Raw genomic sequence first — 20,006 nt, 5'->3', positions numbered from 1 at the left:
TTGCAGGGAGTATGGGCTGGTAAATCCACGTTATGCTGAAATCAGTGACCAAACCTGCAGAGGCTTCAGGAGCTCCAGAAAATGTTCACCCACAGGTTAGGTGACCAGAGGAAAAACACGTGCTCAAGAAGCAGCAGTTGCCAATGTAGCAGCTCCAGCTCTGTCCTGCTGTCCAGAGCAGGGTAGCACTGCAGTCCAGGGCCCGGGGAGGCTGCAGAGGAGCTGGCTGGGCACTGCCTGCCCTCAGCACAGTGACAGCTGCCTCTGTGAACCCAGGGCTGTCAGGGGAGGCTGTGGTCTGCCGTGTCTCAGAGACTCTCAATTACTTGTGACACAAGTCCGAAAGCACAGGGCAGAGTACAAGAGATAAGATCAGTACCAGAATTAATCTCTTGTCTCTATTTTATGAGATATTGAATCTCAGAAGAGCATTTGATGAAAAAGCTGGCTGAACTGCGGAGCTGAGGGAGGACAGATGTGTTGGCATCACTGCTTGGCAGTACTTCCTCTGCCAGTTCTCTGTGCACTGGGAAAATGTGTCAAACAGGGCTGTTTCAGAGTGAGCAATTTGCAGTTAGTTTTACATTCCCCGCTGTAGTCCTTTCTACATTGTGAACTAGTCTCTTATCAACACTTAGCCTTCAGTCTCAATTCAATGTGCTGCATGATTCACAGTACAGGTTTCATGACATTGTCTTACCAGTCAAGTTTTCATGCTTCTGCTACATTTTAGTCTAAGTTCTATTACAGTTGTTTGTTGTTGATGAACCTTATAATGACAAGAATCAGGGAGCACTACTTCAGTCCTGCCCAGAACAGCTATAATTTGCAAAGTATCTTTTTTAGAACAGGATACTCTTGTGAATGTTGTGTATCTTTAACTAGATCTAGTTGGGATTTAGCACACAAATAAGCTTCATAGCTAGCTGAAAATGCAAATCTTTCACTTGACTGAAGCTGTAGTGCAGCAGTTGCTCCAACATATCAAGATGTTATTAAAGAGACACATGGACTCGGAGAGGAATTTCAGAAGGATTACACTGACTAAGTACTCAGCAGTTGCTAAAATAAAAGTTGGCATTCAGATCATATTAACTAGAAACCAATATTCCCGAAAATGTTATGTAAGTAATTATTATATATTAGGTTGCCATATGTCTGTGTGTATGTGCTGTGTCCAAGACAGCAAACGTCAAATGCACAGTCGTGGTCCCCTCCCGTTGAGTGAATGGTAAAATTGCTCTCGTGATATTTCAGAGGATGAGCATGTTCCTGTGTAAGAGACACAGTCAGCAAATGCAGTAATGAAGACATACATGTCAGTGGGATTACCATAATACAGGGTATTAATATGGCACCAGGCAATGATGCTGCACCCAGATGTCTAACAGTGTCTCCATTCCAGATCCTTTTTGGAAATGTTTAGAGCCCATTTACTGCACACTAAGATTAAACTCCTGATTGAATGAATTACAGTCAGGCCTCAAGATAAAATTACACTCCATGGATAATCATAGCTTGTGCTAACCTTTATTGGGTGCAGGGGTAACATAGTGACAAAGGATGAGGAAGCGCCTGAGGCACTTAAAGACTAAGGCAGAGAAGGAATTAATAGTAAGAGCAGTTGTTCTCTGGGTACCAAACCCCCTAAACTGGAGGAGAGGGACAGGAATCAGAATGAAGCACCTGTAATCCAAGGGGAGATTGTCAGTGATTTCACTGCCACTGGATTTCAACACTCACAAGTGTCTGGGGCTGGATCCACCGAAGGGAACCAAGAGACCTGGTGGAAGTGCTCACTGAGTCACTTTCCATCATTGATCAGCACTTTCAACAGAAGAGGTTTAGACTGGAGATTCAGAAAAAAGATCTTCATGGCAAGGATTGTCAAGCACTAGAACAGGCTGCCCAGGGCAGTGGTGGAGCCCCCATCCTTGGAGGGATTTAAAAGATGTGTTGATGTGGCACTTGGTGACAGGGTTTGTGGTGCACTTGTCAGTACTGGCTTAACAGTTGGATTTGATGGTCTTAGAGGTCTTTTCCAACCTAAATTCAATGATCTGATTTACCAATCAGTATTATTCTAGCTATAGAAGAGATTTTTAAAAGGTAGTCAGGAAAAGCTACTAAAAATATAAACTTGGAAAATCTTGCTTAGGCAATATGCTCATGAACTTCTGCTCTAGACTTAAGACATTTTCATCAAAATTTTCTTCCTTTATTGTTAAGGATACTTCTAATATCTTTGCCCCCTGTCATTCTCATGCTCTGATCATTGGGGAGTTTTACCATTATGTAGAAACATGTCATTAAAGGTTTAAAAAGCAAGCAAAAAAAAAAAAATCCCAAAACACACTTTTTTGTTTGTTTAAAAAGAAACATTTACTTCCTATATATAGTCAGTAAATACAAATGCCTGAGTGCCCTTTTTATGTAAATAGTTTGAATTCTGTAGGTATTTCCATGAAAGTTAAGTCTAAATTTTACTGGGAAAGAGATTAATCAGAAGTTTAGAACTTTTGGTTTTATTATTTTTATACTGTTTTCCTTTTATATTTGGTTTCCTTTCTTCTTTATGAGAATATAATTTATAATACTCATTGTCAGAAAAATTCTGAAATTTACTGCAGCCTGCATGTTGTGGGGAAGATTCTATGACTTTGTGTGTCATGCTCAACTTAAAAAAGAAGAAAAAATCCCCATAATATATTTTTATTCTGCTCATATGCTGATTACTGTTTCCATGAATCCAGCTGAACTAAAGTTCTATGCAAATATCTTAATGAAGGGACTGGTATTTACTGTATTCTACTCCATTTTTATGACAGGATAATAAATAGGAACTCACTGGAGTAAGCTCAGGATTGTATTTCGTTAGGCAGTTGGTAACAAAGCAATAGTAGTATTTTCTTCAAAATATCAGTGGTTATCTTAAACATTGAAGATACCTGATTTTTTTTACTTTTTGGGGTCCTATAATTACAGGTTTATAGGTTTATTTGAATGTACAGTATATCTACTGCATTACAAATGGGTTACAAGATATTAAATTTCAAAGATGGCAATAGGGAATATTTAAGATTAGCCCATTCTATAATTCTACCAATTGTTCAGACCTGTGTTCCCTCTCCTTTGCTTTCCCTTCTCTCGTGCATCCTTGTAACTGTCCTCCCTAAGAACAGTCTTTTCATTTCCCCCACTTGTGCCCAGAGCCCATCCTTTTCCTCTTGAGTGTTTGATTTGCTTGACCCAAGCACTCTGATCCACTTTTCCTGGTTGTCAGAAGTAAGAGATCTTCTCTACTAATATTACTGCTATGATATTCCACTCAGAGGTTCCTGAAAAGATCTGGTAGTTTGCATTGGCTGTCCTTCATCTGCTGTGCTCAGATTTGGCAGAGTTTTCTCACAGAATTAGGAGCTTCTGAGAATTTGGGTTTGGCCTGAATTAGCATGGGTAATGTACAGAAAATCTGAGAGATCTCTAATTTGATGCAGACTTCTGGACATTAACTTGTGCTTAGCATCACAAAAACGTGCCCAGGGCCAACTCTTGCTGTGTCTTTTATGGCTGCAAGGGCTGTGACACAACCAAATCTTCTCTTTGGTTTTCTTTGGAGAGAGCAGAGAAGTGGAAGTTTGTGCAAGAGAGAGGCCACAGGAGCCTGACTTTCCCCTTGGGAGCAGGGTTAGGACATCTTTGGGGGATCCTAATGTACAGTCCCCTTTCTGCAATCACAACCACTTCTCCTGCTGAGGAGGCAGGTTATGAACTGTGGGTCTGTACTCCCAGAGCAGTTATAGGAGATGGCAGGAGCAGACAGAGGTAGCAAGGTCAGAATTTGTCAGTAATGTCAATGACATTTTCCCTTGTTCCCACCTAGAACTTGCTTTTGCTTAGTACAACTGAGTAAATTCTCTCAATAATTATTCCTTATACATTTTAATTGGTTTTTTTAACATGGTCAGTGGATCATATTTAGTCCTTTATAATAGTTTTGCATAAAATGAAAATGTTCTATGATATAGATGCACAGGTGGGACTCAAGCATGAGAGTATAGTATTTGGATAATTCAAAATGCAACTTTGCTTCATTATTTGCTCCATTCACTTAACTTATCATATCACACAGCTCATGAATAGCATTCATTTTTGTTGAAACTTTCATACCTGCACAAAGATACCTAAGAAATATCTCTAGGAGAAAAGTTGTACTACTTAACACAATGTAGTTATGTAATTCTTGGCCTGCAGTGCTCCTCCAATATTAAGTACAACAGTAATTATTCTACTTGTGGACAGTAGAAAACTTCCAATGTTTAGCAAGGTCCTTCCAAATTTTTTTAATTCTTTAGTTTAATCTTCCTTTTTTACAGATCACTCCAAACAAAACAATGTCCAGGACATGAACAGAAAAAGCACAAAACAGCCCTGCAAACACTGCAGGTACCCTCCCTCCACTGAGGCAGCTCATTGCACACCTCATCTCTTTTAATGCAGTAAAGGGAGAAGAAGAGAGAGACACTGTAACAAATCATCATCTTTATTTCAATTGCAGTTTTCCCTGTCAATAGGTTTTAGTAAATCGATATTTATACTGAAAGATATATTTAATATGGGGGGGAAAAAGACTTTTATAATCAAAGAGTTTTCTTTTCATTGCTTCTTCAAAAATACATTTTGATAATAGCAACTGCTCATTACAATATAAACCAGAAAAAGCATTCATGTACTGTGGCATGGGAAGTACTGCCAGTTCTACATGCTCTACATAGTTTCTTTAAAATTTTTACGTTCTTTAGGCCTCAACAAAAACCAAAGCTCCTCTTCCAGGTTTGGTAGCAAACAGACTATTATTCTCCACTGCTAACCTTTGGCCATCCTTTTGGTAATAAGCTTTTTTTACATTTTTTAGGAAAGTGTTCAGCTTGTCAGTAGGCACCATTGACACAGTGCAGCCACCCCATCCAGCTCCAGTCAGACGTGACCCAATGGCCCCAAATTGCCTAAAAGAAAATAACAGGGAAAAAATCATGTAAAATAAACCAAAAAGAGGTACTTTGTAATATATAAAATTTTACTAGAAAACTCAGATGTGTTTTGAGTATTCCCATGTCATCGGGCTTTTCTGATGTTCACTTGCTTGTATGTAACACTACAGCAATTTGCAGTTACCCTTTAGGACCAAAGAGAAGTGCTGATGCCTTAAACTGCAATATAGTAATTTCTGCTGGTTCCAAAAGTCACCCTATTTTCTAAAGCTTCAGCATCAGCTGTTTTTAGGATCACAGCACAGCTGAGATGAAGAAAGCAGGAGAAGAAAGGAATTGTGTTAGCAACATTCATAAGACATCAGAAGTGAAAACAGAAATACATGACAAAAATAACAAAAGAGGGTTCATAAACTAATTGCACAGGATGTAGGCATGCAAGCCATTTTGTAATGTGGCAAAGACAAATAGCTCTATTCTTCCAGGACAGATCTAAACCATGCTGAAGATTCACAGGCTTCTGCAGGACTGCTGAACGTGCCAGTCAAGAAAATAAGAGTTCAGAGACTCTGAAAAAGTCACTGCACTGCGTACAAATACACTACATAAACTTCTGTTTATGCTGTATTGACATAGTTGGGTATCTTTCTTTAGAGGAACCTCATGAACTTAAAACTGACAGCAGTAGAGGTAAAATATAAATGTAGTCCCAAAAGAAAAAAATGCTCTGAATGAGGAGTGTGAACAGAAAGAACAATGACAAATAAATGACACGCAAAATATAAACCATCCCAGCCTTAGGATACTGGTCTGCTAGGAATGTCCTAGAGCAAATCCCATGCCGTTACACTGCAAGACTGAGATGCCATCTGATTAGAATTTAGAGTTGTTTTCAATAGTTTGCTTACCTGTGTTCCTGATCTTTACTTGGAAAACGCAGGAAAAGACCATGTAATAAGTTACTCTGGGGCTTATTTAACTTAGTGAGAACAGAACCAGTCAGATTTAGAAAACTCATCTGAAATCATATTCTTGTGGGAGATCTAATCTGACTTACAAACAAATACTTTTGATGTGTTTCCAATAGCCAAGCACAGAGAGATTCACCAGCCCTAAAATATGTTAGAGGGAGAGACAACATCATGTGAATACCATTGGAAAATGACAGCTCATTTGGAGTGGGCTGTTGTAATTTTTCATGTGTGCATTTTATGTCAAATGAATCTGGTGTAGTGCTGGGTTAGTAGAGGTTTAGGTCATATTTCAAGCAAGTACTTGCATATGTATTTGATTCTAAACACACATCTCTTCTTGAACAGAAACACTTTCTTCAGTGTGTCTGTGTGGTGCCACCCTTCATATTGACTCGATTTTATGTTCATTCTGCATTTCCTGTTGGTGTTTCATTTTACTTATTGTTATTCCTGTAAGCCACTCATTCTCTGATGCAATTTTGGTAGTTTCTAATCCATGGAGCAACCCCCTAAAATGAGCAGGATCCAATCCAGTATCAGTTACAATAAATAAGGATATTCCCATTGACTTTATAAGGCCCAATCCACTTTTCAGAATCCGTTAAATCAACTGTCTGTACTCATTTTGTCTGTTACCTCAGACAGAATTTCATATTTCAGATGGTGTCTGGCTTTTATTTTGGTAGGCAACTGAAATCCCTTCAGAATTGTTCTGAACCTTTTACTGATTTCATAATTCTCTGTGGTCATGCTCATGCCTCATTTTTACTGAGTCATTTTTGAATACTTAGTTGAAATAAAGGATAAAGTAGACAGAAAATATGCCAGTTGCAGAGCTGAAGTCACTGTGTTTCAAAATACTGTGGCTTAACAGTGTCAAATGTGGTGCTAGCAGCCACCTGGGGCTGCTGAGGGACCTGATGGGCAGTGCTGCACCATCTGAAAACTGGGTACCTGGTACTGCAGGGATCCAGGAGGGAGCACCTGATTCTGTGTCTGCGGGAGATGTGGTGCCTTGGATGTACTAAGATCAAACACAAGGAAGTTGTCTTTGGAACAGGTCTAGAACTGCCTCATTAAAGTTTTAATCAGTTCAATACTAAGCTGGACCTCTCTGGTAAAGTGGGATTCCTGGCCAGACGCTCCTCTTTGCACTGGGATCTTTTTGGAGAGGAGTCTGAACAGACAACCTTGTGGATGGGGAGGTGTGGATTTCATGTATGGGAACGGCCTCGTGCTGCAGCTCATGGACAGGGAAGGCCGGGAGGAGGATAAAGTGTCTGGAGTCCAGTGCTGGGGGCACTCAGCTGCCAGTCCCAGGTTCTGGCCTTTGCTTCTGAAAAATGTTTATCTATCTTGTTCCAGTCTTCACTGGACACAAAGAGAATTAGCTTATGGGGTTGTTGATGAGTAAAAATACGTTAATGAGTAAAAATATGCAGCAAAGGAAAGAATAAAAGAATGAAAGGAGAGAGTAAAAATGGAAATCCCATAGTTTGGTATATGGGAACAATAGACAAGACATGGTAGTAGTCAGTTTTAAAAATAACTGAGCCTTTAGGAGGTAAAAAACCCCTAGAGCAATATTGTTAATTTGAAATACTTAAAATTATGAAGTAGCTTTTTGGGAAGCATGGAGTTAACATGGTAAGATTTAAATATATAAATGGCGAGGATTGCACTTATTCTGCTTTGTAATTTAGTTTGCATTTGAATAGCATCTTTAAGCATTTCTGTCTTTGTTGAAATTCCAAATTATGCCATGATTGCAGGCTCTGCAGCTTTAAGAAAATCATCAGTGGAAGTGGTAAGAGTCTTCATAAAATGCAGAATTGTGTTGGCTATCATAATATACCTGGATGTAATGTACAATCTGTATCTTTTAAAAGTGGTCAGAGAGGATTCATCTGGCTGTCATGTAAGAGGCATGGCTGGAAACACAAAATTTATCAGGATTTATAGCACCAAAAGATGGAAAATAAGAAAATGAAAGTACATATGTGCAACACTAAGGACTGAGAGATTTTCAAGAGCACCTAACTTACTCAGGAGCTCAAATCCAATTTTTTTTTCCCTTAATTGTTTAGTAAATCTGCTGTGTTACCTGCTTTAGAAGACAAACAGGTAAACCAGCTACTTAGAGCATGAGGAGGGCTAGGGAAAGCACAAGTCTTCAACCTTTGCAAAATGGAAAAAACAACTGACCAACTCATGGTTACAATTTTCAGCACTACAAACCACAGCAAGTATGGATCCCTTTCTTTCTTGGCAGAGGTTATGCAGTAAAACATAAAGGTCTAGGCAAAAGAGAAAACATCTGGATATGCAGATTATTCTTCACAGTTTAAACCTTGTAAGGAGAGAGCAGCAGTAGACTCAGGCAATTCTGTGGAATGTATTTTTGGAAAAGCTTTTGAAAGTTACAGGGCAGCTGTATATCATCGTGAATAAAGAATGTAATTTATGTAGTTCCTGACCATTTCTATAATCACATCAGCCAAGTCTTCCTGGAGTGACTAGTGATTTTATGTTCTTTAGGTTTTTTAATGTACAATTTAAGAAAAGTTCAGATTTTTTTCCAAAAATTAGATGCTGGCTTAAGCTGCATTCACCCAGAAGAGCTATACACTTTTAGAAATCTAATTACTGAATCAGAAAAAGATTTAATACTAAACTTCTAGAGAAGAAAGATGCATTTCTTAGAAAATATTTTTGGTGGGACAAGACTGCAAAGAATAATGAACAAACAATTTACTTGTTTCTGTGCAAAGAATACAATAAAAAAAACCCCAGATGAAATAGTTTTAATATATAAATTTGAAATCATTCCATGTGAATGACACTCCACTGTGGTACTTAGCTCTGCCCATCATATACTGTGGGCTCTTCTGCTAGAAAATCAGAAATCTGATGTAATGTGAACACACACATCACTTTTTTCCTTTACTACTTGTATTTTGCTCCCTGGAACTGAAAGGCTCTGATGAATTTTAATTTAATTTAGAAAAATCCTAACTGCTGCTTTCCTTTTGGTGCTGTGGCTGTGCTCCTGCCTGCCAGCCAGTGTCCCCCTGCCTGAGCTGGCTGGAGCTGTGTTGCTATAGAAGCACAGAGCTCAGCACAAATGGGGAACACAATTTCCATTCCCCTGCTGAGCTTCCTGCTGCCAGAGGCTGTCACTGCCACTCTTGCAGCTTTACTGGAACGTGGCACAGGTAACTGCACACTGCAGAGCACATCTGGCCATGTTGTACCTGCTTGTTTTGCTCTGCACAGGGCAGGACAGTTTCCTCCCAGCTTTTCTGAGAACAGGCCCTGTCAGAATGGGTTCCTCAGGTCTGCCGAGTGCCTTCACTTGGATGCCACTGACTGAGGCAGCAGCTCTGGGCAGCTACTGTACCTAAAGCAATGCAGATGTCAGTGTAAGGCTCCTGCCTTGCCAGGGGTGCCTCAGAACAGGCAGTGCCGATGCCTTGCACAGAATCAAGACTTCATTGCCCAAGATCCTTGATAATTCAGTAAAGCTCAGTTTCTGTTTTCAGCTGACCCTGGAGATGGTTCTCCCCTCTCACAGATCAGCAGTTCCCTTTGAGCAGCTGGGATAACTCTGATGGAACTGCCCTGCTGAGTGACTGTCACAGCTTATTGTATGATGTGGTCTCTATGTGATACAATAAACTGAACACAGCCTGAGAGTTACACCCTGGACTGGGTCCCAAGAGAAGAATCAAAACTTGTTCTGCTCAGTTGCTATCAGTCTGTCAGGCTATCAGGCTGCTTTGTGTTTTAGCACAAAACAGCACATGTATCCCACATGCAAAATACTCCGTCAATGTCCAGAAGCCTTCCATTCAGTTTTTAGGTTTGTAGCTTTCTGCCTCGGAGGCCATTCCATCTTGTCGGCAAAAGAAATCAGACTCACCTAAATAATCATGTTTTGTACTCTATTGATTTACAAGCCTGATAAATGGGTACTGCAACTTAAAAAAATCCATGAGTGCAGAAGAAAATGTGTATGGTAAATTGCATGCTTGTAAAATTCGTACCTTCATTCTAAGCCAGACTAATTTCTCAGTTAATTTTAAAAAAAAGCTAGTAAAGGTGGTAAGGTATTAATTATTTAATTTTTTAAAATTCAAATTGAAACTGTTTCTTTTCTTCAAGACTGAAAATATGTAGAGAGAGGATGGGATATCTGCTTCTAAAAGACAGTGAAACATTTCTTAACCCAGGCCTGCAAACACTTGTGTCTCCCCACATTTCCCTTCTAGCAAGGCAGTAATGCTCTGGCTTAGAGCAGTTTCCCAAACTAAGCACACCCTTCTCCAAGGAGAAGAAGGAACAATTAGGGGCACAAGTTAGGAGAGTGGCATCACCAGGGAGCCATTATGGGACTGTGGGGAGCAGGTGGGACAGGGGGGCTGGAGCAGAGGCGGGGATGGAGTAGAGGTGGGACAGCCCAGCTGGGAAACTGTTTATTTCCCACAGCCACTGTTAAAATTATCACCAACCAATAAGTTCCTTCTATAGGCACTGAATTTAGATCAAAGTTAGCATCAAGTTCTGTCCTGTGATTAAAAATACCAGAAAAAGAGAAATTAAGAAGGACTGAAATGTGTACATTGTTTGATGCTGACCCTGTGGGAGGGATGAAATGCTGTGTAGGATGTGAGTACTAAGTGCTTGTTTTTACTTTGTGCATTAACACACTATTGTACCAGATCTCATCGTCCCCTGTAGCTGAGCCATGGAAACAACAGCCTGATACCACAACAGCCTGTGTGTGGGAGAACAGAAGGGACAAAATGGCACTCAGGGAATGTGTTTTGGAACTGAGATTGTTTCCTTATGACCAAACTGAGTTAGGAAGGGATCACAGCTGAAAGATTAATGCTGGGGACTTAATTATATGTGGAAAGCTCAAACAGCACAGAGAAGCAGAGTGCCAACCGCTGTAACTGTAAGCACACTTATTTCTTAAACAGTGAAATGCTGTCCAAACTATCTGATATTCCGGATAACTTTTTTTTAATTGAAAAAATGCAAATGGCATTTCACTACATTTCACTATAATTCCAAGACAATTTAAGATTATAGAACAGCTTGTTTATGCCCTGGAACTCCTGTGACAGCAGTACTGAATGGTTAAGAAACACAAAAAAGGTATATTAGATTAGATATTGGAAAGAAATTCTTTCATATGAGAGTTGTGAGGCACTGGAATAGGTTGCCTAGAGAAACTGTGGATGCCCCATCCCTGGAAGTGTTCAAGGCCAGTTTGAATGGGGCTCTGAGCAGTCTGGTCTGGTGCAAGGTGTCTCTGCCCATGGCAGGGGAGTTGGAACATGATGATCTTTAAGTTCCCTTCAAACCCAAATCATTCTATGGCACTATAATTCTAAAAGATAGAGAAAAAGTAACAGTTCAGATAGAACAAGTAAGATGATGCTTTAAGAAAACCACTTATGACTTCTTCTGCACTTAAAAAAGAGTAGCCAGCAGTCTAACGTAACACTTGTGACGATGAGTCAGTCCAAAAGCAAAATCTGTAATAAAGCCATAAACCGTAGCTTTCATCTGAAAGTATTACACAGATGTCAGCAGGGAAACAATTGACCGTGTAATGTCCCTGCAGGAGATTAATTTTGTAAGAAGAGACAAGAATACTTTCATTTTAAGATTGCAATAGCCAAGGATGTCATGTTTTCTCCTCAATTCAAACCGTATTCTCCACAGACGATTACTCTTCCTTGTGGTCAGAACTTACAGGCAGATGTCGACCAGGCGGTCCAGTTCAGGACAGCTGCACTCATACATCTCCCTGCAGCTGATATGGCTCTGCTGCATTAATTCCCCCAGCAGCTGGAGTGCGTTGGCAGGTGCTTCGCTGCAAATCTTCTGAAATTCCAGCACTCTGGCAGCCTCACTGTACACGTGCTTTGCACGCTGGTATAACTTAAAGGTGGAAACTAAACAAAAAGAAAACTGATTATTTACTACAAAAGCAACGTGCAAAAACATAACACAATTGTGGTTTTTTAGCAATTTATCCTTTATATGAGAACTCTCTAGGCTGAAAGTCTTCTGCAAAAATTCACCTACATCTTCTTTAAAAGCCCTAATAACAAATCATGTTTAGAGGTTATCAAAATGCAGTGTACACATCTTTTTTCACTTTGACAGCTTCATGCACATGCTCTGGTTATTTCCTGTGCCACTGAACAGGCTCAGTCTCTCCACTTACTTTGCAGAGGCAAGGCAGAAGCTTTAAGGGTTGGCAGTGACAGCATTAGGGCATTAATCTAAAGCTTTCAGCTTTTCAAATAGCAGCAGAACAGAGGCAGAATAGCAGCAGAACACCTGGAGGGTCCCCAGTGCCCTGCAGGCAGCTGTCAGGCAGCACCTGCTGGCCCAGGGCCTTTGTGTGGCTGCTCCAGGCCAAATCTGCAGCAATTATGGAACTGTGCAGATGGACCTTTGCTTGAAAGGAAACAACCACCAAACCACAAAAAACACCACCCAATTTTGTCTTTTTTTTTTTTTTTTTCCTCAACAATACAGGCTCACTGTGACTGTAGTTAATACTGGATTAAAGGTACAGTGAAGAGAACAGGTGCTTTCGCTTTGATTTTCAGGGTTTATTTTTGGTACAGGTACACTTCTTTTTAATACACTTGCCAAAATGTTAGTGCTGCCTGTGTGGATGGGAAGAGATGCCAAGCCCAGAGAGATACTGATTAGTACTGACCTGATAAGATTAAAGACTAGTGCAAGGATTTTGCCTAAATTTTTTCTATTGTGCCATAAAAAAGCAGCTCTCCTGGGAAGGGTCAAGGGGGTGTCCAAACCTGTGTGGTCGTCAGCATAAAGACCTCCATCAAGCCTGAATAATGGGGCATAAAAGGCAGGAGATGGCTGTGGTTAAAGACACCACATGCCACCCATATTTACAGGAAGGTTTGGTTTGCAACTAATATCTGAAAATTGATCTGCTGTTTCCAAGCCTGTGCTGTAGTTCATTGTTTTCCTCTCCCAATATAGTTATGTTTGCTTTAATACCATGGCTACTATTTAGGAAGTATTGTTCACCAGAAGCATGCATGACATAATTTAATTTATGACTAAATTGGTTTGTGTGAGCTGTTTGGGTGGTAAGTATTAATGGACTTTAACCTCTATATGGAGCACCTACTGCACTGTTTCCTTATTTTAGCACAGCAAAGCCTTGCCAGAGCACTTCAGGACATCCTTCATCTTCTTTCTACACGTAAATTCTCCTTCAGAGTGAACTTTCTCCCTCAGTTCAACTCCTGGTCTCTCTTGCTTTCTAAAATGGCTGATAAAACACTCAAATAGAGGTAAAAGGAGAAACAAGACCAGCCCTGTATTTAAAATAGAACTTGCTGTCTGATCCAGTCCCACAGAGTTCCTACTTGGCTGTTCCGTAGAGACTTCCAACTGATGGAACCACTTCTAACACTTTCAGCAATCCTCATTTGCAAATACATGTAGAAATCTTCCTTGAGAGACTGGAAATAAAATTAGGTCTCGTATGAAGTGTCTCGTGTTGTACACTCCAGGCAGCAACGCTTAGAGACTAAAACTTCATCAGCACCTCTATAATGTCTTTTCTTTTCTCCAGAGTATTTCACAACTGTAAATGCTGAAAATAGTGCTGAGACACAAGTAGTCTAAAATGAGACAGAAACATTTAACATAGCAATGTTCTGCTACTGCTGATATTGCTTCTGCTCCTATTTATTTTGTAATTCAATACAGTGTACTACTGAGAAACCCTGTGCTGTTTGTCTTGTGAACAGGCTTTCTGAAAGCATTTCAAACCAGGACAGAAATGAGAAAATTGAGTGCCCCCCAAAACCATGGACTTGAGAATATCACACAGGGAGAGATATTTTAGTTTCTGATTTTGTTGCTGCTGGAGTTAGTTGCACTGTGTTTTACAAAGTAGTCCCTCTATTTTTGAATGCTGAAGAAAAGCAGCTTGGCCCATTTTTAAGGATGGTTTCTCTTTAAATATTCTTTTCTTATGAGGCATTGTTTTAAAGCAAGGAGATTTCTAAATGTGCATTCATTTAGGGAATATCTAAAGTTGCGTGAGAGATTGCCATAGCTCACACTCTCTTGTAAATCACCATCGAACAGTAGTAACCCAAAGAATGAACTGAAAACATGTCTGGTTTCAATTGTCAGGCCACAGACTTGCCAAAGGCTGTGATTGATTCGGAGACCACCCTTTGGTAGAGCAATGCTCTACTGGCCAGATTACCTTAAAATCTCTGGGGCTGTGTTGTGCTCGTCATGTTAGGAGTTGGCAACCACAATGGGCGGTGGGCTCTGGCTGCCAGCCAGGGGAGCTGAGCTGTGTCCTGGGCACTGCTGGCTCTGGGAGAGCCTCTCAGTGGAGGGGGAAATTTGCTACCTTGACACAGCTTCCCCTGGCTGGGAACACGCTCCTTCCAGGCAGCAGAGAGTGGCTGTGTGCTATTTGGAGACTCCTTTGCAGACGTTTACCAAATGAGTACTGGTTAAAGGCTGGGATGCTGGCATTAGCTAGTAGTCTGTTACAGGCAGCATTTTATTTCAAAAAAATTATGTTTGTGTTTAAAAATTTTTGTTATAGCTTGCTTTTCTTCTCAGGCAGTTTTCTTTTCAGGCACGATTATCTTGAGGACAACAAACAGCTCAGTACTCTTTAAGTCTTAGTCTAAAATAATGAAATTATTCACGTATTTTCAGCTTTCAACACTAAGTGCCTCTGATAATACGGAAACCTTCTTCTATCTCTTCTGTTTGGATGGGCAGTCCACACAAACCCTCTCCACCTAACTGGAGATAGAGTACAGATGATATTTCTAAAAGTCACATCTATATTAGAATCTGCTTGCTACATCACAGCTTGTATATTGGCTCCACTCGTTTTCTAAGCCATACTCTGTCACGGTTAAAAGAAACAAAACCAAAGGGCCCACGCCTGATTAGTTTATATCTGAGCCAAGGCTGGAGTGCTCTGAAAGAAGAAAAACTGAAGCCCTCAAAGAAATCCTTGCAGGATTGAACAGAACTGGGTTATATGGTCTTCTCTGTGGTACTTAAAGGAGAGCAAAAAAGCAGAGTTAGGGAACTAATGCCAGATTCTTAAAAGCATGTGGATCCTCAAGTCTACTATAATGTATGGAATTAGGTAATTAATTAGACCAGAAATGTAAATGTACTTTCCTAATCCACTCAACTACAATAAAGGCCTGGTTTCTCCCACTTCAATTTACTTCAAGTTCTCTGAACTCCTGAACTCCTGCAGAAGATTTCTGTCAGGTCACCCATGAACAGGTAAATTCAGTTCACTTACAAACCACCAGATGCCCTTGAAAGAATGGTGCCATTTTCCAGGGCACTAATAGATAGCACTGCAGCAAGAACCTTCCAAGTTGCTGTGACCTAGCAGACTAATGTTAATGAAAACTTGTCCAAAATCCTTATAAAATCCTTTAACAGACAAAAATCTGGGCTATTAGACCCAAATAATTGTGGGTTAACTAAATATAACAAAAATGTTTACTGTGGATTTTCAACTGTATGGTCATATTTTTAATTTTAGCTTTACAAAAATAGTGCAAACCTGTCCAGTCCATTTAAAGGAATTTTTTTTCTGTATAAGTAAATGTTGTGGCTTCTCAGCAACTCCTATTATTTGTTACAACTTCAACTTCAGCAGATTCCTTTCTTTAGAGGCTTCCTGTACAATTCTATCTGACCTTTAGCTAAAGACCAACCTCTCCAGGCTATATATTTTTTTCTAGTTGCTTTGGCAGCTTCTAAAGATACATTTCACTGGAGATTAATGAGCTACACATGGCTGATGGGACTGTCAGAAATTTACAACCGGAAAAACTCACGGACATGCAGTTGTGTAGGGGACAGTTTCTAGCACCATTACTCACGTGGAATAGTACCCTTCTCTGTTAGGCATCCTGCTGATTGAACATGATGAGGGTGAAGGTTTCTGGCTCATAATGTGTATAAGAAAATACTGCCAGATGGCTTTAATTTGAGCCAGATTGTGAACCCCCTACTTGAAGTGGGGAACAGTTACTCTACTGGGACTGCTCAAGTAACTGTTTGCAATCCAGCTTTCTGAAAATAAACCAGGGGACGAGTCATCGCTGGATTCGGTGACACATTTAGCAGACACCTGTTTTGAGATTATGATAACTACTGGTTTAAAGTGATTTTTTCTCCAGAGGAATGATGGCTTTACAAGGCTTTTGCAACTAACCTGGACTATTCAGTGTCTGTACGTAACCTGTGGCACACCCCAGAAGCCCCCATCCTCCAGGTATGGGATCTGCCTGGAGCAGCCACATCTCTGTTTCTGTGGTATGTCCCAGAATTTCTCCGTGACATGGATCAGGGTGAGGCTGAACTAGGCACCTGGACCCTTAAACTGGACAGAGCTCTGAAGTCTGTCAGTTTGGAGGTGTAATTCTGGTCATGCAGGACATCTACTGATGCACAGAGAAAGCTTTTTGTACCCCAGAGCTGCCTGACAGAACACTCGAGACCCCCTCACCTATACCCATCAGTGCAGGGAGTGTGGAAACTGTTCCTGCACTCACGTCACCATCAATGCCCATGAATGGCTGTTCAAGCACCTCAGTGGAATTTGCATCACAGATTTAGAATTCTCTTTCCAGGGGAAAAATAGGAATTAAACAGTCAAATCCACACAGCAAATAGATGGACTCCTCCCATGGTATTTTCATTCTCTGATTAAAATATCAGAATCAGATTAATTTTTTTAATATGAAAAGGAAAAATGGGTTTAAAAATACATCATTTAAGAAGAAAAAACATTTCATGGTTAAAGAAATACAATGTTTTACAGGATAATATCCTTTTGTGGCGAAGCTTATAAATACTTAATGTCCCACAATCACCACACTCTGTTCTGTAAAGCAGTCGAGTCCAAGCCAAAATTATGGCACAGTGCACCTTAGAAAGTAATAAATATTATTTTTCTAGAGATGTTCAGAAGCCACAAGTGCAATCCATGTGTAAACATTTGCAAGGGAGCTTTAAACTCAGAATTTTGAACTGACCAAGAAACAACTGCAAGAAGTTTAGAAAGGCTATATACACCATCTGTACGTCTCCAAACGTGGGGAACAAATGGGCTGTAAAGTGGAGAACAGCAGAAATCCTTGAATACTTGCTGTAAAAGGGATGCAGAGTTGCTGTGCAAAGCCAGTCCATAGATTGTTCCTTTGAGATGTGGAGTTTTTATCTGGTCATCCTTACACACTGATAAAACTTTATGCAAGTATACAGTACTGTCACTGGAGGAGTAGAGGAGGGGAAGCTGGACTTTAAGCTAAATTAGTATGTACAGAGCACTTTTAGATCCTTAAACATGAGACAATGGCAATATAAAAGAGTATTTGTAACACTCCCTGGGCACGAAAAAATCCCCTAAATGTTACAGTTTGTTTTGCATGTTGAACAAAGAAATTCAGCAACACCTGAAATCCTCTGAAGAGGTTACTTATTTGACAGTATGTTTTCTCTCTCACATGAAGAAGCCAGGCATTGTCATTAAATTAGAGTGGGAAAGTAGAGGGGAAGTAAGAAAAATGTTTTCTTCAAACAGCCTCTGGTGTTCCAAAGCCAACATAATGTGTAATCTATATAGTGTGTAACAAACCCAGCAGATTTAGATTCTTTGTATGTCTGTCTTGTTTCTTCTATATGCTTTACAGAAATTTGTTATTTAATTTTCTATTGTACGTGCAAAAAGGCTTTCAGCATAATCCTTTTTAATTTGTCTTATCAAATGAAATCATGGTCATGCAAGTTTAAGAGACTCTGTTCAGCAAACATCTGCAAATGGTATTCAGAGCTACAGTATAAAATTTCCTTTGAGTTTCTTCTATGGCTTTTATGTCTAAATTTTTCATCTAGACTTTGTTTTTTGAAAAAAAAAATCAAGATAACCTGTATAAGCAACTCAATTTTGCAGAACTATAGAATTTTGTTTTATAAACTAGGTATAAGGTGTGTAAACATCTGTAAGTTAATAGTCTTGCATTGCTTCATGAAGGGGAGAGTGCAGGGACTGTGTAAGATTTACAACCTTGCAGTTTCCCAGGAAAATGCTGCACAGTGCAGGTACATGGTTCATATATTCCTCATGTACACACAGTACAAAGTTATCAGAACTCTTGGTATGGAGACAAAGAGCTGGTTTAAGATATCTTATTCCATCCTGGTATCTTCTGGCCGTGTAATTAGACAATAAGATAGTCTAATACTGTCTGATACCACTGGGGTGCAGAACAGGTTGAAGATTCAAGACCTGGTCCATGGTTAATATATAAAATTTACAATCACTCCAGATGAACAGATTATTTAGGTAAGTGTCAGGATAGATAGATATGTTACAGATCTGTGTACATCCAATGTACACATTCCTGAAAGCAGTCTTGGGAAGGGCTGATAAGGATGTAATTTGGCTCCAAAAGAATACAGGTATTAATGCTACAGAACGGAAACAAGGAAGAAGGATTCTGTGTATTTCTTACAGAAAGATTCTGATCTCTATTGGAAACCTGTTATGAAAGCAACAAAATAATTTCATAAATTCTCTGTTATTTGGTATTATTAGCAACCCTACTATATGAATCCAGAATACATTTCATGTATTACAATGCTCATGACTGTGTGGTATAATCTAAACAATAACACATGGGAAACACTTTAGAGAGTAAATTTTTCATCTACACCAACATCTTCCTAAAAGGAAAAAAAAAAATAATACTGACAGAAACTTTCTCAGGAAAGAATGAGACTTGCTTCTTGTTTTAGAAGTGATCATGTATTTATCAGTTAAGAACAGAACCACAAGCCCATCTATGCTGGTCTTAAACACTAGTTAAGTGATCTGCTATTTTCATCATTTTAGAAACAGTTCAATCAAAATCAAAGTTTGCTCTATTTTAAATTAAAAGTTAGAATGAAAATATCAATTGATGATGATATAAATTCTTTCACTTCCCAACCAAGATTCCAGCCAAGTATTCTGGCAAGACTTCCACTTGCACTACTTATTAATGCGTAACATTTTTATATAATATAAACATTGTACAGTAAACCCCACCATTTCATATATGCTCACCATCTTGCATGTTTTGACTAAGGATCTGAGAGTGGAGCTCCTCCAGGCTAATTCCCAGGCATTTACAAATTTCCTCTGCGCTGTAAGGCTCAGGATGTAATACCTCCTCGACAATGGTCAGCATTTCCTCTAGGCTAACTCTTAGCTCGGTTTGCACATCATGGAGTCTCAACATTTTTCTCCACTCCAAGCCTTTTGACTTTGAGAGAAGCTAAAATAAAAAAAAATTTAAAAAAAATTAAAAAAAAAAGGAAACAGAAAATATTGTGCTTTCCTGTTTAAAACTATCAGTTGTCCGTAAGTATCTTTAAGGCCCGTTTTCTCTTTTCACTTCGTAATTGAGAACCATCAAAACCTACTTTTTGTCAGTACAGAGTAGTCAATACTTATATTTATTATTAAAGGTCTGTGAATGACAGGTATTCTTCCCTCAAATGAGATACTATCTGTAAAAGCCCTACTGGCATTATTTGTGTGACATCAGATCAGTGATTTATCCTCTTCCATGGACTTTGTTACTTCGAGCTCTTACTAACCTTTTACAATCTGATCTGGACAACTGTTTATACAAGTGCTATGATGTTGTAACAGTAAAAGTCCTTAAAAAGTTTATTTCCATACTATTAGTATTTGCTCTAACATTTCAGTTTGACATTACCAAAATGCTCCTGGAATTTTCTGATGAACATTTGATGTTGTCGTAACACCCTTTTCTCGTAATAGCCTTAAAAATATGAAAGTGGTCATAAGATTTATGGAGAGAATAACCATAACCTTTGTCAGTCTCTGGAGTTTTAAGTAAAATTTAAGTACCTTCTTTAACATCCAATTTGAAGGAACTTTTGAGCCTTT

At 39.4% G+C, this 20,006-nt stretch overlaps 2 protein-coding genes across 4 annotated transcripts in view; one reads left to right on the top strand and one right to left on the bottom strand.

The window, feature by feature from the left end:
- Positions 1-20,006, top strand: part of COPS2 (COP9 signalosome subunit 2) — a 139,918-nt gene that overhangs the window by 65,472 nt on the left and 54,440 nt on the right. The gene's annotated exons all lie outside the window — the stretch shown is intronic.
- Positions 4,528-20,006, bottom strand: part of GALK2 (galactokinase 2) — a 46,605-nt gene continuing 31,126 nt past the window's right edge. For all 3 annotated transcript variants that reach the window (XM_030281221.4, XM_002198585.7, XM_030281222.4), the window contains 3 exons: positions 19,155-19,365; positions 11,733-11,934; positions 4,528-5,006 (listed from right to left, as the gene is read on the bottom strand). In XM_030281221.4, the coding sequence (XP_030137081.3) occupies positions 4,799-5,006; positions 11,733-11,934; positions 19,155-19,365 (621 nt within the window). In that variant the 3' untranslated portion in view covers positions 4,528-4,798. The remainder of the gene's footprint in view (positions 5,007-11,732; positions 11,935-19,154; positions 19,366-20,006) is intronic.

This window comes from Taeniopygia guttata, chromosome 10 (assembly GCF_048771995.1).
Source record: "Taeniopygia guttata chromosome 10, bTaeGut7.mat, whole genome shotgun sequence".
NCBI classification, from domain to species: domain Eukaryota; kingdom Metazoa; phylum Chordata; class Aves; order Passeriformes; family Estrildidae; genus Taeniopygia; species Taeniopygia guttata.
The sequence above is the reverse complement of the archived record's forward strand: the minus strand, read 5'-3'. Positions and strand labels throughout refer to the sequence as shown.